At 49.0% G+C, this 25,291-nt stretch overlaps 3 protein-coding genes and 1 pseudogene across 4 annotated transcripts; 2 read left to right on the forward strand and 2 right to left on the reverse strand.

The window, feature by feature from the left end:
• The first annotated feature begins 978 nt into the window (after window positions 1-978).
• On the forward strand, window positions 979-2,075 carry LOC120687893 (probable glutathione S-transferase GSTU1). Of its 2 annotated transcripts, XM_039969980.1 has the most exons (2): window positions 994-1,239; window positions 1,282-2,075. In XM_039969980.1, the coding sequence occupies exons 1-2, from the start codon at window positions 1,153-1,155 to the stop codon at window positions 1,819-1,821; spliced, it is 627 nt and encodes a 208-aa protein (XP_039825914.1). In that variant the 5' UTR covers window positions 994-1,152; the 3' UTR covers window positions 1,822-2,075. The 2 variants fall into 2 exon arrangements, with proteins under 2 accessions (XP_039825913.1, XP_039825914.1); XM_039969979.1 differs by having other exon boundaries at window positions 979-2,075.
• Window positions 2,076-4,151: 2,076 nt separating this feature from the next.
• LOC120693096 (probable glutathione S-transferase GSTU1) lies at window positions 4,152-5,124 on the forward strand. Its single transcript, XM_039976499.1, has one exon. The coding sequence runs from the start codon at window positions 4,274-4,276 to the stop codon at window positions 4,961-4,963; it is 690 nt and encodes a 229-aa protein (XP_039832433.1). The 5' UTR covers window positions 4,152-4,273; the 3' UTR covers window positions 4,964-5,124.
• Window positions 5,125-5,875: 751 nt separating this feature from the next.
• On the reverse strand, window positions 5,876-10,251 carry LOC120691407 (transcription factor PCF6-like). Its single transcript, XM_039974461.1, has 2 exons — window positions 8,520-10,251; window positions 5,876-6,280 (listed from the first exon to the last, which is right to left on the reverse strand). The coding sequence occupies exon 1, from the start codon at window positions 9,692-9,694 to the stop codon at window positions 8,537-8,539; it is 1,158 nt and encodes a 385-aa protein (XP_039830395.1). The 5' UTR covers window positions 9,695-10,251; the 3' UTR covers window positions 5,876-6,280; window positions 8,520-8,536.
• A 10,383-nt stretch (window positions 10,252-20,634) lies between these two features.
• On the reverse strand, window positions 20,635-25,151 carry LOC120692686 (annotated as a pseudogene).
• Between the last annotated feature and the right edge of the window lie 140 nt (window positions 25,152-25,291).

Genomic DNA, 25,291 nt, shown 5'->3' on the forward strand with positions numbered 1-25,291 from the left:
GCTCCGGTACTCCGGTCTCCGGTGGCCTGGTACGCACGGCGACACACACTCAGGCTGTGTTTAGTCCCCTGAAAAATACTGTAGCGCTGGGAAAAAAACAATGCAGTACACTGTACCACTTTTCGTTTGTTTGTGGTAGATATTGTCCTACCATGACCTAACTAGGCTCAAAAGATTCGTCTCGCAACGTACATCAAAACTATACAATTAGTTTTTTTATTTACCTACATTTAGTACTCCATACATGAGTTATTTGCTACATTTAATGTTTCGATGTAATGGAAAATTTGATTTTTTGGGGGTTTTTGAGGATCTAAACGGGGCCTCAGACGACACATGATGTCATCAGGTATCACATCGACGCCGATCTTCTGTGGCCAGTCCGGTGTTGCAAGGCGCACCACGCCACCACCATCGCGTGGATAACCCACTGGCGAACTCTGTGACGCAGGGTCCAACAATCTCCGCTCCGGTACTCCGGTCTCCGGTGGCCTGGTACGCACGGCGACACACACTCAGGCTGTGTTTAGTTCCCCTGAAAAACACTGTAGTGCTGGGAAAAAACACTGCATCACACTGTACCACTTTTTGTGGTAGATATTGTCCTACCATGACCTAACTAGGTTCAAAAGGTTCGTCTCGCAACGTACATCAAAACTATGCAATTAGTTTTTTTATTTACCTACATTTAGTACTTCATACATGGGTCATTTGCTACATTTAATGTTTCAATGTGATGGAAATGTGATGGAAAATTTGGTTTTTGTGGGGTTTTATGAGGATCTAAACGGGGCCTCAGACGACACATGATGTCATCACGTATCACATCGACGCCGATCTTCTGTGGCCAGTCCGGTGTTGCAAGGCGCACCACGCCACCACCATCGCGTGGATAACCCACTGTGGCGAACTCTGTGACGCCAGCAATGACACCGGCCCACCGACCAAACCCTCCCGTACGTTCGTGCTCGGTTCATCGCCACACACAAGGCTGTAGCTTCTGGAACCTCCTCCCCTCCCGATCCGTCTCCTATAAAGCGGAGCTTGAGCTCTCCTCGCCCCCACACCACAGCTTCCGCCATTGATCACTGCGCACACAAGCTCACGCATCGTCAGGAAGAGAGGTAGACAGGGGCCAATCAAGAAGCAGAGATGGCGGGGGAGAAGAAGGGCCTGCAGCTGCTGGACTTCTGGGTGAGCCCGTTCGGGCAGCGCTGCCGCATCGCGCTGGCCGAGAAGGGACTCCCCTACGAGTACCTGGAGCAGGACCTGCGCAACAAGAGCGAGCTCCTGCGGCGCTCCAACCCGGTGCACAAGAAGATCCCCGTGCTCCTCCACGGCGGCCGCCCCGTCTGCGAGTCCCTCATCATCGTCCAGTACATCGACGAGGCGTTCCCGGCCGAGCCGGGGCTGCTCCCCGCCGACCCCTACGCGCGCGCGCAGGCCCGCTTCTGGGCCGACTACGTGGACAAGAAGCTCTACGACTGCGGGACCCGGCTGTTGAAGCTCAAGGGCGAGCCCCAGCAGCAGGCCCGCGCGGAGATGCTCGAGATCCTCCGGACGCTGGACGGCGCGCTCGGCGACGGCAAGTTCTTCGGCGGCGAGGCGTTCGGCTTCGCCGACGTCGCGCTCGCGCCGTTCACGGCGTGGTTCCTCACCTACGAGCGCCACGGGGAGTTCAGCGTGGAGAAGGAGTGCCCCAGGCTGGTGGCGTGGGCGAAGCGCTGCGGGGAGAGGGAGAGCGTCGCCAAGAACCTCCCGCCGCCGGAGAAGGTCTACGAGTTCGTCGCCGGCATGAAGAAGAGGTTCGGTATCGAGTAAACGTTAGTTGTTGTGGTGCGGCGTGGCTCGGTTGGGGTCTGTGTGTGTGTGGCGATGGGATACTATACTTGTTTTCCTACCTGCCAGTACTGTCGGTTGGGTGTTGTTGGTGTCAAGTGTCATTGTGTCCCGATCTGGCGTGCAGGTGCACCGGCTGGCCCGTGTGGCCATCCTGCACTCCAGCAAGGGAGAAAAGCTAAACAACGCTCGGTTGTTTTGAATAAAGAATAAAGGATTTCCGTGGATTTCTTGGTGTTACAGCAGCGTCGTGTCATTTTCCTTCCCGCCACCAGCCGGCCGGCGACCTCCCTCGCCCTCTCCGTTCTCCCAACCGGCTCCCGAGCGAGTCCGAGTCCCCACAGGCCGCAGCAAAAAGGAGCCATACCCCCGGCTAGGGTTGCAAGTGGGGCGGGTTGCGGCTGCCCGCATGCCGCCGCATAATTTTTGCGAGAGTTTGCGGCAGCCTGCTTGCGCATAGAACATTTGCGGGGCCACTGCGCTGCTTCTATCGCCGCATGAGTATAGTCACTTCGCATGCGCTAGACAGAGTTAACTAGCTCAAATGCAAAGAGGCTGTCTACCTGACATTCGTGTTTGAGGGCCATCTGACACTGGTTGTTTCCCATCAACAAAACACACGAAAATTGACATGGGTGGAAATTGGGTGTTTCAGATGAAGTTGACACCTGAAATTTTTTGTCATCTAATTCAGATCAAACATCTTAGAAGCATTCACGTTTACTTGACAGCATAAAACTAGCATAAACTGATGTAACTGACACAAATTAGAAAAAAAATGGCACTGTCAACACACTCGACTGATAGTTAAGATAACTGTAAAAACAGAGCTGAAAACACCATTCATGATCGAAGCAGTGTTAAGATACAAACAGATTATGAATTCTGTCATAAAGAGGTGCCATAGTAGTATAGTACTGATGGACACAGAAAATGACCCAGATTCTAGGACACTGACTCAAACATAAAAAACTATCAAACTTCATTATAAAATCGAAACCCCACGCTTGCACTTCTTCTCCTCATCAGACTTGCCGATGTGAGAGACAGGAGGCATCATTGACAGGGTGGTTGTTGTCCCAATCAGAAATGCAAAGGAAAGATCTCCTTGATGCACCTTGTAGCCAACAATTCTGTACTCAAACTCTTTGCACTTGCTCAACTGATAAACAAGCAGCATATTATTTCATCCTTCCTACAAACAAGAGACTGTTTTTAATACAAAAAAGATCCTCAAAATGACAGTATCAGAACACCAAGCTGACGGTTAGATGACTACTGTAAGAACAATGTGCATGATCAGAAAAGTGCATAGTGGAGACAGACTATAGTAGTATTGATGCTAGTAACAAAATCACATTTTGGTGCTAAAAGATTGACATGTTTACTCATTTGCTAGTATATATCAGACAAGAAAGATTACTAGCCATAGTATATAACAAAATCACTAGCCAATGGATGTGATGTCAGAGCGACAGTTTTTTCTTTTTGAAATAAAAGAACCAGTTTATGTTAACCACTTCAGAGATATGGCACAAAATTTGCGCTGCTACCACACAAATAAATGGTGCAGTTTTCTCCTCATTATAGAAAACACATTTATTTCATAAAGGTAATACTCAGTGCCTTGTAGTAATTTGTGCTGGTGCCTTTGTTCCAGCCGTCCTTCCCTAGCTTTTTCCAACCTTCATCCCAAATTAAACAAAATCCTTTTATGGATGAACAGAAAAATAAGAGGAATTGAAAATTCAGCATGAGAATCATCTAGACCGGGAGGAGGAAGGGAGATCTTATACTTGGCGCACACCATCGCCGCAACCACTTGCACTGACTCCTCTTTGTTCTTGTGGAGGGGGTTGGGGGATAGGATGACAGCGAGAGGGAAGAAGAGGTGAGAACGGAGCGCCGATAACAGTTGATTCACCGGCGGTTGGTGGCACCAGCACACAAGCGGGCGGCGGCGCGCAAGACGGCGATGCCATGGGCGCACTCTCTTCTCGATCTCAGCTTGGACGCCCTCTCTCCCCTTCCCCTGTCCCCTGGGATGCAAGCGGGGCGGGGCGGGGCGGCGCCTGCAAGGAAGGAGAGGAGGGGGGCGCGTCGGCGGCAAAGAGGAGGAGGAGGGGCCGCGATGCCGTTCCGACCATAGCCAGGAAGTAGGACGAGGCGGCGCAAGTGAATCTTGTGGAGGCGGCGCAGGCAAGCGGTGGAAAGCCTTCTCTGGTTTGTTTTTGCGGGCTTTGCGGTGCCGCTGGCTCTCGCGGGCTGGCCGCGCAAGCCCGTTTCACTATCGCGGGCTGCTATGCGGCGTATGCGGGTATGCGGTGCGGGTTTGCCCAGCGGGTTGGCGGCTGAGCCCGCCCCGCTTGCATCCCTACCCCCGGCCTCGACCTCGCCGGCGCACCAGCGGCAGCGGCGCTCGTAATCGTAACACATGGCCGGTGGCGAGAGCGACGGCAGCGGCCTGGTGCTGCTGGACGTGTTCGGCAGCCCGTTCGCGCAGCGCGTGCGCATCGCGCTGGCGGAGAAGGGCCTGGCCTACGAGCGCGCCGAGCAGGACCTCGCCGCCAAGGGCGACCTCCTGCGCCGCTCCAACCCCGTGCACGGCAAGGTCCCCGTGCTCCTCCACGCGGGGCGGCCCGTCTGCGAGTCCCTCGCCGTCCTCCAGTACCTCGACGAGGCCTTCCCGGGGACGCCGCCGCTCCTCCCGGCCGACCCCTACGCGCGCGCCCGGGCGCGGTTCTGGGCGGAGTACGCGGACCGGCTCCACCTCTGCGGGAAGCGCCTGTGGCTGCGGCGCGACGAGGAGGCGGCGGAGCCGGAGGCGCGGGAGGGGATGGGGGCCGTGCTGCGCGCGCTGGAGGCCGAGCTCGGGGGGAAGGAGTTGTTCAGCGGGGAGGCGTTCGGGTACGTGGACGTCGCGACGGCGCCGTTCGCGGCGTGGTTCCTCACATACGAGCGCCACGGCGGGCTCAGCGTGGGCGTGGCCGAGGAGTGCCCGGGGCTGGCGGCGTGGGCGGCGCGGTGCTTGCGCCGTGAGAGCGTCGCCGCCAACGTGTACCCGCCGGAGAAGGTGTACGAGCTCGTCCAGGAGTACAGGCAGTGGGTGCTCGGGCGAAAATGAGATGGGCCGTGCTCTGACTGGATGGTGAATTGGTGATTCGCCTCTCTTTTTTTTTTTTGGCACACACAATTGTGTTTGCTCGTTTGGTAAGTTTCGTCACATCAATAAGTTGAATAAAGTGGCGTGCATTCGTTAGTGTGGATGAACACGCTATGCAGATACATTGATCTTTCCAGTTTCCCACACCTAAATACTCAACATCAGGACGAAGGCTTCACTAGTTCCTGATGTAGTACTTTAACTAAAAAAAAAAAAGTTCCTGATGTAGTACTAACAATGATGGCAAGAGTACAGTTTCTAATTTCATACAGGGGATGTTTAGAAACAGGGACTTCAAAAAAATCCCAGGGACTTTTTAGTATTTAGAAGTATTAAATAAATATTAATTATAAAACTAACTGCAGAACCCTGGGGCTAAACTGAGAGACGAATCTAATGATGTATCTTAATCTATGATTAGCGAATGGTTACTGTAGCATCACTGTAGCAAATTATGAATTAATTAGGCTCATTAGATTCGTCTCGCGAAAAAGCACTCGGCTGTCAAAAAACATTTATAAACAGATTTTATTTAATAATATAAAATAGTAAGATTCCTTTTGATGTGATAGGGATTTTTGAAAAAAGTCCTGGAGCCAAACAGGCCCTTAGTTCCCCCCATAAACACAAAAAACCGTCACATCGAATGTTTTAACACATGTATGGAGTACTAAATGAAGTCTATTTACAAATTTTTTTATATAAATGGGCTGTAAATCGCGAGACAAATCTAATGAGCCTACTGTGTAAAAAGTTTTTGTAAATAGACTTTATTTAATACTTCAAATTAGTAAGATTCCAACCCAAAATTTTTTTGCGCTTGAACTAAACTGGGCCATAGTCATAGTCTACACCATGTTGGTAGTTACAGCAAAATCTGTACTACTTGCTTCCAGATCTGTACTTTCCACACAAAACAGCATTCAGTAATCAGTACCACAGAATCTGCAGGATTATCTCTCAAACTAAACCAAGAAAAACCGTGAGAATAATGCTTGTCCAATGAACTCAATTCAGGGGGGCATCAATTCACGCAAAAGTTACACGCGGATAGGACTAGAACCGCGACCACGGGGCACACACAGTTACAACTCTTGTTCAAAAACTCTCATCTCCCACAAAATTTGTACAGCAGCATCTGGAGAGAGAAAGAAAGAAAAACGGAGCCCAGCATTGTTTGATCAATGGCAGCAGGGTTGAGAGTTGATGATGGCCATAGCACCTGCAAAGGATGAATTCTTGCTGGAATAGGTCCCAACAACTGGATGTCTTCAGTTTCTGCAGGTTGACAAACGAAGATCAAGAATCTGACACAGTATATGTTAATGACCAATCTCTACTGCAAATACAGAGAAATGTATCCCTAGCATACGGACAAGATGATGGACATGGATATCTGACACTATATGGTTGTTTATGCTGTCTGGCATTTAGGGTACTGTTCAAGAGAACGTACCTATTAATGAAATATCATCAACTTAAAAGTATTGTAGCACTTGCATCTTGTTTCTTTAGATGATTTTGCTACCTAGTAATTCAGCTCAAAAATATTTTTCTACCCACTAATGAACATCCAGAGTATCAGTCCCAAAAATGTATTAATGCCATGCTATTCCAGCATACATCCACTCCTAACAGACAAGAAAATTAAGGTTGCATATGACTAAACTAGATAACAAACAAAATAGGAACTTTACGTGGTTAGGAAGCATAACAAATACTGTAGCAAAGAACGTTCAAGATTGCATTATGCAGTCCAGGTCTCCAATCAGGAAGCATCTGATGGAAAGCTACATTCAATCAATAGGCTGGACGTGTCTAGCTCACTTTAGAAGTTTGGAACTCCAGATAGCTCAGTACGAGCAGAGCACCATAAATGGTGGCATATCCGATATCAGTCAAAAAAAGGGACGATCCTTGGCGACCATTACCTAATAATAGCACAATTTAACAGATTTCAACACTACACAACATATAGAGAGAGATGAACATTGGCTTGCATGGACAATGAAGACATGAAATAGGTGGTCTACAGGAAATGAAAGAGTAGTTAATGTCTTGAAAATGATATCACTAAAGTCACCAAACTACAATAATATTCAAGAAAACTTCTCTCTAGCGTACACTAGCATTTTGTTGGTACCAAGACTCTAGTCATGATTTGCCGGGAACAAGTACCAAGTACAATTTTCCTTGTGTTGGGGCACAAGTAGCAGAAGTACTAACTGGTCAATGGCCATACAAAAGTACAATTCAGTGTCAACAATACGAGGGCCCTAGTCATGTACACAAGCCCTATATTCTTGACCTCAAATTTACAAACTACTTGAGATCATACAGCAAGTATGATGGAGCTTTGGTTTGCAGTAGTTCTAATCTTGAGTCTACATTTTCAATCAAATTCCTAATATGCACTTCGCCAACTAGGCAGCCAAGCATGGCTAGCATGAACAGATAACCAAGTGTCACATGAAACTGAAACAGCTTATGATTTCTAATTCTAAGATTAGGGCTTATTCTGACTGTTTTTGTTTTCAAAATCCTTGGTGTCTACAGCCAAAGTTTATCTACGCACTCAAAATTTTGCATCAACGGTGACATCCTTTGGAACTGAGATTCTGTATTACAATACCACTGCAAGTAGAAACAAATGCATGTTCGATCACAAACCCCTAACACCCCAGACCACCTACACCAATAGCCATCCAAAAGACTGAACCTCTTGTTACGTCGATCGAACTGCTATGGTTCCAATCAGGTGACTGTATCACTGCTAGATTATTATATCGCAAGACTTCATTTATTGGGGCAAAGAAAAAAAAACTGATATGAACAGAAACTTCCTTCAGGCTGTGTTCACTTCCCACAAATTTTCCAAACTTTCCATCACATCGAAACATTAAATATAGCAAATGACCCATGCATGGAGTACTAAATATAGATAAATAAAAAAACTAATTGCATAGTTTTGATGTACGTTGCGAGACGAATCTTTTGAGCCTAGTTAGGTCATGGTACGACAATATTTACCACAAACAAACGAAAAGTGCTACATTATGCTACAGTGTTTTTCCAGCGCTATAGCGCTTTTTCATGGGAACTAAACACAGCCTCAATCAAAATTGTACTGCATATTCAGCTTCCTTCTACATGCAAAGGTAGTGTTCGATCCCTTTCCATCAGCACGACGTAGTTACAGCTCACAACAATTTAATACAATAAAATGCAATGCATGCCAATCAGAAGCCATGTGATCATGCACAATCCTCTCCAATGAGGAGCAAATGACACCTGTTAGCCGAGATCATGCAAAGCCGAGGTAAAAATGTGGTGTGGACGCACTGAAGTTCTGACACCCGTCAACTGCAACAGAACAGCTAGTGTTTTTTTGGGATTTATGGGCACGAGACTACCTCGAGCGCTACGAAGAACGTGATCATGCCAAAATAACGATATGAACACATCACGGGAGACAGAGACAAAAAAGCTTCGGCATTTTGAGAGATTATCATCTTACCGTTAGACAATGTGCAATCAGTTCTTGCTCTTCTCCTTCATGCCGGAGTGCCGGAACCCATCCCACAGCTGCAACGCCGCGGATGCGGCCAGCTGGTTCTCAGATGCGGGGTGCGCCGCCGCCGCGTGACCGAACAAGAACGGGCCGTCCAGCCTCTGGAGCTGCTGGTGGTGATGGCCTGAAAAGTTAGACTGGGAATTGGACTGAAGGGTCCCCCTATTGGTACCCAAGAAACCCGAGGACATGGAGAAATTGAGGCTGTAGTCGCCGGCGGCGGGAGGCGAGGACGCCACCAAAGCGTCCTGGCCGAGCGAGAAGTGAGGCATCTCGACGTGAGAGGTGAAGTTGAAGGGCTGCGCCGGGACCATGCCGAACGGAGGCGCATTGCCGAACTTGATGGGGCCCGAGAATGCGTGCGTCGACAGCCCGTGCGCACCTTTCCCCGGGCGCGCAATGCCGACGCAGTCGGCGGCCGCCGCCGCGGAGGCGCTGGGCTGCTGCTGCTGCCAGGACTGCTTGTGCTCGGCGGCACTAATGGCGCCGGAAGACGCCACCCCGGTGAGCAGCTCAGTGAAGGACGCGGCCTGCGCCGAGGTGCTGGCCACGGTGACCTCCCTGTCCCGCGCAGCGGCGGCGCCCCCGCGGCTGTCGGAGCGCGAGAGGGAGAGCTCGGAACCTTTGCTCGTCTCCGACGGGCTGCTACCCCCGGAGCTGCTCCCCAGCTGCTGCTTCACCTTGGCGGCATCCGCCTCAGCGGGCCCGGGGAGGGCCGCGAAGGCGGCGGTGTCGAGCGCCGGGAGCTTGTCGATGGCGTCGGAGGCGGCGTTGATGAGCCATTCGATGGCCTTGCTGGGCTGGTCGAAGCCCAGGCGGTCCTGCAGGTCGTAGAACTGGATGGCGGTGGGCACCGACAGGCGCACGCGGCGGTCGCGGATGCCCTTGGCCGTGTACACCTTGCTGTGCCGGTCCTTGCCCCCGCTGGCCCGCACGCGGTAGATCCGCGAGCCCGCCCCCGGGCCCTGCGGCGGCGGCAGCGCCGGCGGCAGGCCCCACGCCGCCTCCGCCTCGCCGCCCCTCACGCCGCCGCCGCGGCCGCGCTTGGCGCCCTGCTGCGACCGGCCGGGCGGCGCCTCGTCCCCCGCCCCCGCTGCAGCTCCGTCGCCCACGGCCTCCATGAACCCGGCCCGCCGCGAGCGCCGCTGCTCATACGCTTGCCCGCCCCGCGCGTGCTCGGCGCGAGCGGAATGCGGCGGCGTCTCTCTTTATGGAGGAGGGAGGGCACCTCCTCCTCCTGGCGCGGCGCGTGGGCTGGCGCCTGCCGGGGTGCGTTTCGGCTGCCGGCAAGGCTGTGGCTGGCTGGTCTGTCCCCTCCGGCGTGCTCGTGTCGTGCGCGCCGGCCGCGTCGGCCCGGCTGCTGCTGCTGCTCGAGCGCCGCGAGCGATCTTATCCCCACGCGCCTCCCCCCTCTGCCACGCCTGCCTAAATCGCCCGTACTCGTGCCACACCTTTGCTTGCCTCGGTGTTTTTTTTGCCGGTTCTCTCCAGCTCCAGCTCCCGCACCCACTGGCAACTGTGGTGTGGCGCACACTGCCGCTAGCTGCCCAGCCACCTCTCTGAGTCTCTCTCTCCTCACGCGCTGGGCGCGCTGCGGCGCGGCAGAAGCTGCTTCGCTGTGCTCGGGCGGGCGGGCAGGCGCGCAGGCCAGGGGCAGAGGGTAGCGGGAGACAGGCGGCGGCGGCAGGCTTTAGGGGCCCCGGCCCGGCGTCAGATCTGCCGTCTGCGGCACTGCGCTGCGCTGCCTCCGCGCACTTGTCAGCGAACAGGTCGCCTCCCCCCACCCCCACTGTGGTCGTGGGCGACGCCGCGGCCGTACGGCGTTTAGTGCCGTGCCGTGCCGTGCGCAACGGATAGTGTTATTTTGCCCACTTGCCCTTTCCTTGCCCTGGCGCTGTTCGGTGCGCGCGGCGGCAAAACTCCGGCGCGCCTACGCCGCACGCCGGTGACGTGGTGCCGTGCCGTGCCTACGGACAGCGGGCAGTGATCGGCGATCCAGTCCTCCGGTCAATGATACGAGAGTCGTGGTCCTTGTGGATTGAAAGTGCACGGAGAGCCGGTCTTCACCAACGAAAACACGGGATGCCACTTTGCAGTGAATGTTTAGAGTTCCTCTGAGCGTTCCCAAGCTGATTAGGGGGTGTTTAGTTGGTGGAAAAACTTGGATTTGGGTACTGTAGCACATTTCGTTGGTATTTGATAATTAATATCTAATTATAAATTAATTAGGCTTAAAAGACTCATCTCGTGGTAATCAATTAAACTATATAATTAGTTATTTTTTTCAACCGCATTGAATACTCGAAAATTTGATGTGATAGTTACTATGTAAATTTTTTCACAAACTAAACGCAGCCTTAGATTGTTGTACGGTTGTACGTGCATTTTATTTGATTCGTAAAGTTTATTATACCAGCCAAATATTGCTTCATGCACGATGTCTGACAGATCTGCACATCACGCGGAAAAGACTGCGGAAATATGGGCCGTGTTTAGGTCTTGTTTGGCTCCAGAATTTTTTTCAAAAATCTCTATCACATCAAAAGGAATTTTACTATTTTATAGTATTAAATAAAATCTATTTATAAATATTTTTTGACAGCTGAGTGCTTTTTCACGAGACGAATCTAATAAGCCTAATTAATCCATCATTAGAGGTTATTTACTATAGCAATTTAGTATCTAATTACAGCCTGATTAAGTTCATTAGATTCGTCTCGCCATTTACAGACAGCAGTCGCAATACGTTTTTTATTTCGTATAGATTTAAGTCTCCGGTGTCGGAATTTTTTTTGGAATTTTGATTTTTTAACTAAACACAGCCATGGATGTGTTATTTCTGCATGCATTGTAGAGGCATGAAAGGATTTGAGTTTGCAGATTTTCGAGCAAAGGATTGTAGGGGGGCCATTACGGAAAGCAGTTGGGTGAGTGCTTCCCTAGCGAGCAAACAGGCGGCCTGCATGCACAGATAACGGTAAAGATTAGCATAATATTGTCGTTAGTGTCATGCCTAGTGAGCAATGGCCCTGTTTGGTTCCCTACCACTAGGAATCGTAGCTAATTTTAACTATTAATTACGAGTGTCAAACTAAGTCAGTTTACAAAACTAACTCCAGAACTCTTACGCTAGGAACTCTAAATAATCTAATGATGCCGTTAACTGCGTAATTAGAGGATGGTTACTGTAGCATCACTGTAGCCAAACGTCGATTAATTACTGTCATTAGATTCGCCGCAAAAAGTTACACCTATCTCTAAAAAAAATTGCAAATAGACTTGATTCTGGACTTCATGCATGGAAGATTTTTTTCTCGATTTGCGTGCGCTAAGAAATAGTGTGCGTGAACCAAACAAGGCCAATGATGGGTGATCCATGATCTGTATGGGAAATAAATGCACAAGGTGGCGGTTTTTGATGAAATAAAACAAAACGAAATGCCACTTTGTAGTCAATCTTTAGAGATCATTTGAGCATTCCTAAGATGCTAAGCATGTGGTGTCACAGACAGCACTTATTCTGTCATACGTCAGGCGTGCCACTGGCTTTGCGTGTTTCGTTTCGAAATTTCCAAGTCATCTCATGAAAGTAGGTGGATGTAGGTGCGGAGTAACGGTTGGCACTTAACAGAGTCCATGACAATGGGTAAAAGCAACTCCAACAGACTAGCAAAATGAATCTAAATCTGTAAAAAAAGAAGAAATATTCATAAAACACGCATCCAACCACCTTTGGCCCTATTTGTTTCTGCGGCTCACAGTCGCACGAAAACACATCGCGAATGCGGCTCCAAGCTCGCTTTTTGGAATCGCGGGTCCCCAGTTCATTTCTTCCAACTGCACAACACGGGCGACTCCCAGTCGCGCGTCCGTCGCAGAACGTTCGGCAGGATTATTCTGTTTATCCCGCTCAAACGCCATCGCGAACGCGAGAAGCGCGATTCCAAACAGGCCTTTCTATCCTCCTCGCTTCTCCATCTCAATCGGTATTCCATCTAGACTTGGGCATGGGTTGCCCGACCCGACCCAACCCGCCCGAAAATAGCCCGACCCGACCCGAAGAGTTTGATGGGCGGGCTCGGGTCAAAACTTTTGACCCGGTATGACTGACGGGCCAGGCACGGGCTAAAAATTTTGACCCGAAACCCGAAAAACCAGAAGGAACCCGACATTTTACATAGGCCCGGCCCGACCCGACCCGAAACCGACCCGAAACCGACCCGACCCGACTGGCTGTCGGGTCGGGTGCGGGCTCAATTTTACGGCCCGGCCACCGGGTCGGGTCGGGCACGGGCCGCTAGAAAAAACACCAGGCTTTTTTTGCCCGACCCGAACCCGACCCAGCGCGGAGGATGCCCAGGTCTAATTCCACCCTTCTCGTTAGGCATCTTTGCCGTACCTGAGCGCTCGCCATCTCCCCGAATCCTGCGCCCCTCCGGCCATCGCGCGCGCACCGTTGACTTCGCGCCCTGCCGCCCTCGCTCCCTTCCGCCCTCGCGCCGCCGCTACGGCATCCCCTGGGGCGCCGGCGGCGCCACGTCCGTGTGGTAGGTCAGGCTGCTCCCCGGCTGCGGCCCCTCCTCCGTGGAGGATGTTCGCCATGATGTACGTGGCGGCGCGGGTACACAACCGAATCGAGCTGAAGGACAAGCGAATCGAGCTCCGGTGAGGCCAATCTCGAGCTTGAGTACAACCCAACCGAGCTCCGGCCAAGCTGAATCGAGGTCAAGCTCGACCAATCTTCTTCCTCTGCGGCGACGCCGGCAGCAGGCCAACAGCAAGAAGATGGCAGGCATGGACCCCGTTGACTGCTGCGTCGAGGCCCTCGACCTCCACGACGACAAGTTCCGGCGTCGCCAATTCACGTGCACGCTCCGCCGCCGGCTGTCGGCGCGGCCGCCCCTTGTCCGCGCGCACGCTCCGCCGCCGGCTATCCGCGCGGCTGCCCCGAGTCCGCGTGCGGTGCGCCGGCTCTGCCGCCGGCTGCCGGCGCGCCCGCCCACCGCCGGTTGCCCGCGCGGCCGCCCCCAGTCTGCGCGCGGCACGCCCGCTCCGCCGCCGGCTGCCCACGCGGTGGCCACCCCCAGCCCGCGGGCCCACTCTGCCACCGACTGTCCGCATGACTGCCGCCCCCAGCTGGCGCGCACGCTCCGCCGCCGGCTGCCCGCACGCCTGCACGGCCAGCGTTCGCGGTCCACGTCCAGTTCGCGTCGCTGTGCGTCCAAACGGCGTACAGGGGCTCGGCCGGCGGGCATGGTGGCTCTTGGCGGTTCAGCGGGAGAAGGGGATGGATGGAGAAGCTGTTGGATTTTCCACCATTTGGATGTCTAAATAGTTAGTTAAATGGTCATCTAAATGGAATTTAACTAGTGTAATTTGAAGAAGTTCTTGGAGATGTTTTTATAGAGTCATTTTTTTTCTGCATGCATTATAGAGGCATGCAAGGGTTTGAGCTGTTGTAGATTTGCCAGCAAGAACAAGTGTCGCTACTCGTGCGCAATACTTCTGTCCCCACTCAACAATTTAGGCGCATATTGAGCAAGATCAGGAGGTGCATCATGTTTTCTTCCACTACATGTATTGTCGAATAGTGATGCTATGTCTCCATCTACAAGACACTAACAAGTAACAAAGTGTAGGTTCGTGCAGAGAACTAGCACACGTCCGTTTTGTGTTTTCATCTGCTGATACACGCTAACATTGGATACTATTCTGAATCTACGGAAACCAAAAGATATAAAAAAACAAAATTTCTCGTGTTAAAACATAGATGTACTGGTGGAAAGTTGTACCGTCACCCAATTCAAAAGTACTCCAAGTTCTAGATAAAAAAACAAATTTGTCCAAAATATACTCCTGATATTCGGTAGCGCACGCACTACTGTAGCCCGACCATCGACCGAGAAATTCTGAACCCCATTTCCATGCAAGTGTCCTTTTGAATCGTGGGTACAATGCCCAGGTCTCCTGCTGCCCAATAAATTTCACATGAAGTAATAAATGAAGTTTGGTTAGATGTCCCATCAAGTTTGCACAAAAAGACGAACGTCCGCATGAAGTACTAAATGAAGTTTATTTGCAAAACTTTTTCAGGGATGAGTGTAACTTTTCGAGACAAATCTAATGAGCCAAGTTTCATCATGATTGGCTACAGTGATGCTACAGTAACCGCGCTTAATCATCCTCTAATCGTGCGGTCAAAGACCTCATTTGCTAGAGCAACTGCTACAGTACCATAGTTATGGAGGTAATTTTGTAATTAGATTTTATTCAATACCCCTAATTAGTGGTCAAAACATCGTTTCTCTCTCATCAAAACATTTTCAGGCCACAACCAAACATGGCCCGGTACTGCAGGCTCGCAGCGGAGCTCAACGGCTTAGGGTGTGTTTAGTTCATTTTGCAAAAATGTGTAAAGATGTAAATAGGGCATTTGAAGTATTAAATGAAGTCTATTCGCAAAATTTTTTGCATAGATGGGTTGTAAATCGCGAGACGAATCTAATGATGCTAATTAATTTATATTTAATCAATAATTTGCGGATGGTTACTGTACCATCACTGTTGCAAATCATGGATTAAGTAGGCTCATTAGAATCGTCTCGCGATTTACAGCCCATCCATGCAAAAAGTTTTGTAAATAAACTTCATTTAGTACTTCAAATTAGGAAGATATTATTTTACTTTAATGAGTTTACGGCTTTTTTGCATTTACATGTAAACAACTAAACAACTAAACAGGCCTAGGCCCTTTCGGTTCCGCGTCCTTGACGGCGGGGTTGGCGCCGTGCGGGTGCGGGTGCGGCGGGGCTCCCAATAATTGTCGCCGCCCCGCGCTGGGGCGGGTGGCTGCCGACGGCGACCTGGCGAGCCGGCGAGGGACGACGGAGGAGGGAGGCTGCTGACACATCTGATCTCCCTCTCTGACCGCGCGCCGGCCGGGGGGTGGTTAGCAGCACAAGAAATCCGTTTTCAGGTGAGGTAAAAGATTGTTTATTGTGAAGAATTTGCTAAGAGAAAGATGAGAGAGAGACAGAGAGAGGTCAGATTCATGGAGTATGTTCGGACACATGTATGGAGTATTAAATGTAATTTTTAAAAATAACAAATTATACAGTTTTACTGTAAATGATGAGATGAATCTCTTAAACCTAATTAATTTGTGATTGAATATTAACCACTAAATAAAAACAAAAATGCTACAATAGTAGAATCCAAAAAATTTCACGAACTAAAAAATCCCTCATAAAAAGAGACGAGGAAATGTTTGAGGGGTTGTCAGCCTAGCTGCGGCGCAGCGCATGCATTCCGCCACTTTTCCTTGTCAAAAGGCACATGACTCGAATCTCCCAAGAAGTTTATGCCGTGTTTAGATGTTTTGTAAAAAAATTTTGCAATGAAATCTTCCTACTTTGAAGTACTAAATGAAGTCTATTTACAAAACTTTTTACATAGATGGGTTGTAAATCGCGAGACGAATCTAATGATGCAAATTAATCCATGATTAATTCATAATTAGCGGATGGTTACTGTAGCACAACTGTTGCAAATCATGGATTAAGTAGGTTCATTAGATTCGTCTCGCGATTTACAGCTCATCCATGCAAAAAGTTTTGTAAATAGACTTCATTTAGTACTCCATGCACGTGTCGAAACATTCGATGTGACGTTTTTTTTTTGCGTTTACGGGTTGTGATATGAACAAGGCCTTAGATGAAACGCAAAAAAATTTTGCGATAGAATTTTACTAATTTGAAGTACTAAATGAAGTCTATTTATAAATTTTATTTTGCACAGATGGATTGTAAATCGCGAGACGAATCTAATGATGCTAATTAATCCATGATTGATCCATAATTAGTGGATGGTTACTATAGCATCACTGTTGTAATTATGATTAAGTATGCTCATTAGATTCGTCTCGCGATTTACAGCCCATTTATGTAAAAAAATTTATAAATAAACTTCATTTAGTACTCTATGCATGTGTCTAAACATTCGATGTGACATTTTTTTTACGTCTACCGGATTTACGGGTTGTGATCGGGCCTTTGATGCATTTGCATTTGGCAGGCAAAGATAACAAACCCTATTACTCAACGCTGGTGTGACTGTAACTCTGGAAGCAAAAGCAGCTAGGGTACTAGGTAGTAATGGATCGCAATGATAGGAGAAAATGCAGGAAACGATGTGCTACTGTTATATTGCCCCACGAAACTGTGCAGGTAACCAACCCGTGTTAATTAATCTCTATGTCCTAAGTTAAAGTACAAAGCAGAAAGCACATTTAATTTGAGCTTATATACTTTGAACGAAATCTAGCTAAAGGCCCTGTTTGGATGTTAGGGTTTTTTTATCACACCCCTCAAATAGCCCAAATAACCCTCCAACAGCCAAACAGGTAGGTTATTTTAGGGTTATTTGAAAATAACCCATCTAAAAAAACTATCCCCTCCCAGAGGTGATATTTAGGCTATTTGAAGATGGGACCCACTAGAAAATTAACTTTTCTCTCTCCTAGGGAGCATAGGATCCGCTTGGCTCCCCTACCGCCACGCCGGCCCCACCCGCGGCATGCAGCACCCCTCCCCGGCCGCCTCCAACCAGCGCCGCCGCTCCCACCCACCGGCGGCGCCGCTGGGCCCCCACATGCGGCTTGCCGCACCCTAATCCGGCTGCCTCCCACCAACGCCGCCGCTCCCAGCAACGCAGTCCCCACCCACGACGCTTGCTCCTGCCACCAGAGCCGGACCGGTCCACCGCCTCCCCGCCTGCACCGCCACTCCGACCCGCGCCACCTCTCTCCGCCCACGCCAGCGCCGTCGCTCCCAACTACGCCTCTGCCTCCGTGGCGGCGTCGTTGCTGGGGCCCGCGGGCCCGCGCGCTCGCCTGATGTTGCAGCGGTTCGAGAGACGAGGGCGGCGTTGGGGAGTGGGGCGCGCGGAGGCCGGGTGCGGCGGGGGGCGGCCTGGTACGCCGACGCCCACAGCTGCGGCCGGAGAGAGAGAGGGAGAGAGAGGGGGGGTTGTCGCAAGCAGGGTTAACCAAACCGACCGATCCGGTCAAACCGCCGTCCTCCGGTAGCGGTTTACCGGACCGGTTTGACCGGTAACCGGTGGAAACCGGTTGAATTCAAATTCAAATTCAAATAAATTCAAAAGCTCCCGTGCAACCGGTTCCGACCGGTTTACCGGCCGGTTTGACCGGTTTACCGGTCGGTTTGACCGATTTACCGGTCGGTTTAACCGGTTTGAATTCAAAAGCTCACGTACAACCGGTTTACCGGCCGGTTTGACCGGTGGGCCTTAATGGGCTGTCTCTTTTTTTTCTTTTTCTTTTTTGATTTAACTTTAAATCCCCGCAAACTATACTAAATGAACGAATTTTTGAGAAAATTTGATACCATTAGATTCATCGCACCTTGAAGTATTTTTAGGATTTTTTTGGGAATTTTTCATTTTTTGAATTTAAATTTAAATTTTGAATTTTGGCCGGTTGGGTACCGGCCGAAACCGGACCGGTTCCCACAGGATTTCGCCGGCCACACCAAGGGCCACGGTGGTGCACACTTTACTGGACCCACAGGTGCAGGGGGATTCTAATGATTGGGAAAGTGCACTAAAGACAAAATAATTCATGGATCCAAACAATCCAAGAGTTATTTTATTAGAGGGTTATTTGTATGGACTGAAAAATAGCTCTCAAAATAACTCTTAGTTATTTCTCCAAACAGGGCCAAAGTATAAGGTACTCTGTATTGCTAGCCAGTATACACATATGTCAAACGCTTTCACATTATATTAGTTTTCTAGACTTTATAAAAAGAAAAACCAACTGCGAAAGTTCTAACTTTAATAATCGAGCAAAAACAAAGCACGCCTCTTGTTCTTGAAACAGTGGAAGCAGGAGCAGCCTAGAGGGGGGCGAGACCATGAGGGGATGGAAAGCAGAGCTCCGGGGGCCGGTGCCGCGGCCGGCAGCCTCTGCCGGAGGAAAGGGGGCCAAGCAAGCCGGCTGCGCCGTAACGAAGAAGGGTTAACTAACTCGTTGCTTAAACAAATCCCGGGAAAGGTTCATCTTGCGCGGTCGCGCTTTGCATCACGCAGCGAATTAATTAAGGTCATGTTTGTTTAGTTGAAGCGCAAAAAATTTTTGTGTTGAAATCTTATTAATTTGAAGTACTAAATGAAGTCTATTTACAAAATTTTTTGCACAGATGGATTGTATATCGCGAGACAAATCTAATAATGCTAATTAATCTATGATTAATTAATAACTAGCGAATAATTACTGTAGCATCACTGTTGCAACATGGATTAAGTAGGCTCATTAGATTCGTCTCGTGATTTATAGCTCATCTATGCAAAAAATTTTATAAATAGACTTCATTTAGTACTCCATGCATGTGTTAAAATATTCGATGTGACGGTTTTTTTGTGTTTACGGAGTTTATGGGGTGGGAACCCTAAATCCTCCTATTTTAATCACGAGCCATCTATCCTCAGTACGCCGAAGACTAGATTAATGAACCATGTTGAGATACGCCGTACGGTCCGTTTGAAAATGCGCGCGAGGGTGCCGCCGCCGCCGATTGGCCGCGCTTGTCCCCGGACGCTTGTCCGGCCGCCATTGGCCGCGCCGGGCGACACGTTTCGGCCGGGGGGACGCCAGCGCCGGCCCGGACTCCGGAGGATGATGGCTTGTGGGGATCGCCAGGGCAGCGTGACGGACCGATCTGTAGAGGCCCGCCGACGATGGTCTTCGTTCCGGCAGGAGGCCCAGTTACTGTTCGTGTCTCGTTCTGGACGCACGCGAGACGGTGCTTGTGCTTGAGAGATCACAAGCATGGAATCCACCAAGGATAGTTTACTTGAGACTTTTTGAAGCCTGTCTGAACAGAACTGGCAATGCAATCATTTTGGCGGTGCAGACCCCCGACGCCAACACCCAACACCATGATTATCCATACCCAAACCAGAAAAGAAGACAATGATGTCCACCACGACGGGACAGCTAGTCTACTAGTACTATTCTTGATCAGTGAGGCTTTGTTTAGATCCCAAAATGTAAAATGCAAAATTTTTATAAATCACTTGTATGGTATACTAAATGTAGTCAAAAAATAAATCGCATTACACAAATGGACTGTAAATCGCGAAACAAATTTAATGAGCATAATTATGACGTGATTAAACACTAAATTACTGCAGTAATGCTACACTAAATATACTCTAATGATGAATTTATTATGCTCATTAGATTTGTCTGGTAGTTTACAGACGAGATGTGGAATTAGTTTTGTGATTAGTCTACATTTAATACTTCAAATATTAAAGATTCTTTTTCAAAAATGTAAAAATGCAAAATGCAAAGTGATCTAAACACACCCTGAAAGAGGGAGAGAGAAAGGGTTAGGTGATCACGATCAGGACAAAGAGAATAATACATGGATAGATCAACCACACACACGACACAGTCACACGGAGAGAGATCGACGTCGACGTGGATGGAAACGGACCTAGGATTCTCACGGACAGCATTTGCGCAGCAAGCGCCCGCATTGCGGCTTGCAGCTAGTAGCAAGTCGCGCGCCACGCCGGCTGATAGGGCACGGGATGGGGGGAGCTCCCTTTCTATCTTATCATGATCAGGATTCAGGCCAAAAGTCGAGTCACATTGTGCCCTCGTGTTTGTTCCCATCGCATGCGGTCGCCATCGCGTTGCTCGAATCACCCAACCACGGGTCATTTTTCGATCAAAAGCACGGAAGCCCGCACGTCGTCAAATCAGATATGATTGTCCCGGGTTCGCTCGAGCGTTGGTGCCGCTGCCGCGTCGTCAGTCGCCGATGGGCGCTCACGCACCTGCGAGATGTGTCCCTCGCAGCTCGCGCTCGCGGGGCCATCAGGATGTGCAATCTTCAGCCTCGCTGATGCTGAGTGATGCCATCAGCCTCGCAGTGATCTTCAGGATGGCTTCAACCCTTTCGGAAGGAACGCTTGGTGGATTCCATGGGTAGCAAGCACAGCGAATTAAACTCGGATGGAGGAGGCTTCCAAATGTTAATAAGGCCACTGATAGGATTAGTGTTAGATAAATAATACCAGTATTTCTGTTTCATTCATGCTGACAGGAACATGAGGAACCTGCAGGCGTTGTTCTAGATGCACAACAGATGCGTCGGAACTTTTTCTGAACTGGATGGTGTAGTGTATACTATCAAAGTATCAATTGTCATCTGGCCTTGACCCGGCACATTGTCTGACATGTTTCAGATATCAGTTTCGCCTAACAAGGGACCTAATGTATGTTAGCTGGGCTGGTACCTACAGCCTTCCGCACAGATACAGGCTCCTTAGTTACTGCTGTTTTTCCGGTTCCATGATAGGCAATTAGGATCACCTTGCGGCCTGCAAGTTCATCAAATACAAGAGGAGCTATCAAGCTTAAAGATGACCAGGAAAATTGTCTACGCGCACTAATGCAATGCCTGTGGGTTAGGTTCTTATGACCAAGAACAACTAAAAAAATGGGACCTTGTTGTGTACCTTGGGTACTTCACATGGACCAGAGCAAAGAGAATTGACATGAAGATGCTCATCGAACCGGTGACAATATAAGAATACCCAAGTCATTCTTGCCACCTAACCAGGTTGCTGTAGAAAGAACTATGTTTTTCTTTCCACCAAAAGTGTAGGTGTTGTAATTATTTCCTATGAGTATGGTCATGGTCTTATCAACTCGTAAATCCTCTTCTATCACACCATAGAGCTTTCGAAATTTGGGAAGAGCAGAAGTGCGCATCCACACAATAAGATCTTCCTGCTCACTCAGCTGACAAAGAAAGATGTAATTGTTCAGCAACCTTAAACAGAACCAGCAATTTGAGAATATATTGACTAAACGGGAACTGCACAGTGTGCAATCTTATGAGTAACTGAGCATCGAGCAAACTATCAACAATACTTAGTTTATCACGGTACTCACTGGGAGAGTAGGATCAAGTTTTCCACCTCCAATGAAGCTTCCATTCTGAAAGTTCGAAGGAAATACATTTTTGCCGAACTTATGCTCCCGATCGCTCTTCCATGAAATATTTTTCCTGTTGACCTTTATTTCCTTGGACCCATAAGTAAAACCATAAGGATCATTGAATAAGCTCCAGGCAATCAAGCCACAGGGAACAATTGGAAAACCATTATCATCCCATTGAATGGGACTGCAGGATTCAGCAGTGTATTTTGCTCCAAAACACAGCTGTTTATTACTTCTACTCTTGACATACCTGTTCAGCATCGGTAAATTTGGGATTGTGCAAATTTGCAATGTTAAGAAAATAATTCTTCCAAAAAAGAAAGACAAAATCATCATGAAACTAAATAAACAATTATAGCGACCTGCGATGATTCTGGTAGAAGTTCTCAAGTTCATAATAAACATAAATTGGTGCTCTCATATGATCCGGAACCTACAAATGTACATGGTCAGCAATTATGTGGCGGCAGTTAAATACGAATTCAAAATAAAATATAGGCAGAACAAAGAATACACAAGCCTGGTGCAGTTTCAGTGCGCCAAGCTGAGATCAGGAATTTTAGTTATACAAATCACACAGGTGAAGAAAAATAGTCTGCAGAAGGTAGATAAGATAAAGATAAGCTCTGATATGATCACATAACGAACTACCTTCACTTCCAGAGTACAGTTCTTTGAAATTAAGCTGTCCTTGCTATAAGCTTGCTTATTTCCTCTGTAAGAATTGGGCACACAGTCAACATCATAGCGACGAATGATTTCTGCAACCTGCAGAACCAGAATAATGAGTGCATCATTTAATACTTAGTGATATACAAATTAAAAGAAACACCAGATCTACAAGAGGGTCCAGAACTGTTACATGATTTGAAGTCTGTAGGCAAAACAACCCAAAAGGAACGAAAATGATTCCAATAATCAAGAACGTGGCTATCAGCTGAATGAGTGGAAGTGTAAACCGCATCAATTGCTGCCATGAATAAAACTGTCTGTAGCAAATCTGACAATAGGATCAGAGGCAACTTACACATCCAGGTGTCATTGCTGGCTTCCAAGCTGGGAGATTCTGCTGGATGAACCTATAGTAAACTGCAAAACCAACATGATCAACTCTATAGTGTAATAAAGTAAAACGACATTACAATACACAACAAGGAATAAAAACACATATAATCTGAATTCTGAAAGGTTGTAAATGAAATCCGCCATATAATCTTTTTCCGTACACGTACCAAATTCAGTTATTGCCAATCGCAAAAAAGTTAATACAACAATTTTGAGGAATAATACTGATCCCGAGTGCTACTCATTTAAACTGCTGGTTAACATTATGCCATACATGATGCTGGCTACAGTTAGTGCTTTGAGAAATACTCACAAAATGTATCAATGTAACCTTGCATTAGCATGCCCACACCTCCAATGCATTCGGATAAATGGATTGTAATGCCTAGAGCGAACAAACACACCGCAGGAACGAAGCAAGCAACCTCCGTAACAAGTAAACCAGATTAACAGCAGCAGCTGCAATTCCCTCCCATCTAGCGTTTGTGCGAGCTCATGACCGCGCAGAGCTACTAATCCTAGAATCTGAGACCACCTCCCGCAGACCACACCGCTCATGAGGATCGAAACTGTGACGGAATTACCAAATTAAAACTGAAATTAAACGTAATGGTCGTTATTTGAACACATCGGGCTCATTAGCTTAATGGCTTAATTTGACGATCCTTTCTCAACCCACGTCCCGATCGAAACATCACCGATAGTTCCACGCGAAGGTGGGCGCAGATAGTACAAACACGACACATAATGGAAAATACAACAAAATATACAAACGATTCCACCTTAAGTTTTACAAACCCGGTTTGAATACATCCAAAGTTTATAAATTTTACAATACCGAAATTAGAGTTCGAGTAGAGGAAAGGGCCTACAACTACCAAAAGTGTAACCTCGGAAGGTCCCTAACTAAACATCCGGCTCCACAACCTTCCACCCCTCTGCGTCCCGACGGATGAACTTGACGCAGTAGGGACAAAAGTCTACGTCTGCGTGTCCTGAAATAATTTTAGCAACAAACCCTGAGTATACTAATACTCAGCAAAGCTTATCCGACCAGTAGGTATAACTTAGCCCACATATCTAGACATGCAAAGTTTTTGGCTGGTGGTTATCTTGCAGAAAACAGCGACTAAAGTAATTTCTCACTTTCCTTATTTTAGCCCAAGTTTTATATAAATTAACATAGTCTAATATTTGCATAACCAAATCTAGAGCAAACACAGTGGAGCAATAAATAATAAATCATATGATCATCAACATAGTTATAACAATTTTTCCATCACAACACTACGCTGCGACGCAGTGACCAAGGTCGAGAGCGACTGACGGCGAATCGATTCGATTTAACCTTGCGAGGTGGACCTAACCAACACGGCACGCATATGCCCCGTCGGACCACACGCACCAACCCTTCCCCTCCCCGCCTCGAACTACAGAACCGTCCCACCTTCATATAGTCAGCCGAGCTCAACGAGAGACCACCAAAAGTAAACATATGGATCCCGTTTTTCTGCGACTACTCGACTTGCCCTAAGGGGTGGTGATGAAGTTCTGTACTTTCGAAGCGATGCAGTACTAGGCTTACCGATTTCGACTACCTCCTACTCCCGGCATGCGATTAGTACAGTTCAAACATGATCAGCAGGGCCAACAACGGCTCGGTCCTTAACCGACACAGGCGGAACTATACTTCTCCCGCCCGATCTCAGATTCTATTCTTTCTTTCATTCCAAGACTTTCATCGAATCCATTCCCGCAGTCGGTTCGAGCGGAGGACGACCGGAGAAGCGGATCGACGGTGGAGCAAGGCTTCAAGCGCCTCCCATGGTGACCGGCAGTGGCGGGGGATGATTCCGGCCGTTAGAAGCCGGTTTAGGGGTTGGGGACGGTGGAGAAGGTGCCGAGGAAGGTTCTCGCGCGAGGAATCGAGGTTTGGTGGCTGGAGGAGGGAGATCGACGGAAGGGGGCGACGACGGCGCGAGCGCTCGAGCTCCGCTCGGCTCTGGACGAAGTGAGGAGGAAGAGAGGAATGACAGGTGGGTCCCACGTTCATCCAGATAAATATCTGGGCGTTGCCTGGCGGACCGTCCGCCGACCCCGAGCGGACTGTCCGCGAGGCAGGTATTACAGAAACCTAGAGGGGACCACCGAATCGAGGCGAGTTTGGTCGTCAGAGCGTGACTCACCTCTCGATCTCGCCGGCGGGAAGGCGCGTCTTGTCGCGCCGCCGGGCGCGGAGGTGCTCGCTTCGTCCATTCCCTTGCCCGCGACGGAGCTCGCCGCACAAGCCCTCGCCAGCAGCTCGCCGGAGCCTGTGCTCCGCAGCCCGACCCGCCGCGGGATCCGACCAGAGGAAGAAGAGTGGAGAAAGATTGTCAGACGGAATAGTCCACTCGCTGCTCGATGAAGATGGGGCCGTGGGCCCACCGAATCCCTGTGGGCACAACTAATTCATGTGGGCCTCATGGGTCATAGGCTTGTTTGGTCCGCGCTATAATTGTAGCATGTTAGGAATAGTAACAATTTTGACCACTAATTACGGTGTCAAACAAAGTCAGTTTACAAAACCAACTTCAGAACCCGCGCTAGTGACCCTGAAGAATCTAATGATTCATTT

Source organism: Panicum virgatum, chromosome 9N (assembly GCF_016808335.1).
Source record: "Panicum virgatum strain AP13 chromosome 9N, P.virgatum_v5, whole genome shotgun sequence".
Classification (NCBI taxonomy): Eukaryota; Viridiplantae; Streptophyta; class Magnoliopsida; order Poales; family Poaceae; genus Panicum; species Panicum virgatum.

What these genes read in the sequence shown, in the direction of transcription:
- LOC120687893 (XM_039969979.1), top strand. Translation starts at nt 1,153, where the DNA reads ATGGCGGGGGAGAAGAAGGGCCTGCAGCTGCTGGACTTCTGGGTGAGC.
- LOC120693096 (XM_039976499.1), top strand. Translation starts at nt 4,274, where the DNA reads ATGGCCGGTGGCGAGAGCGACGGCAGCGGCCTGGTGCTGCTGGACGTG.
- LOC120691407 (XM_039974461.1), bottom strand. Translation starts at nt 9,694, where the DNA reads ATGGAGGCCGTGGGCGACGGAGCTGCAGCGGGGGCGGGGGACGAGGCG.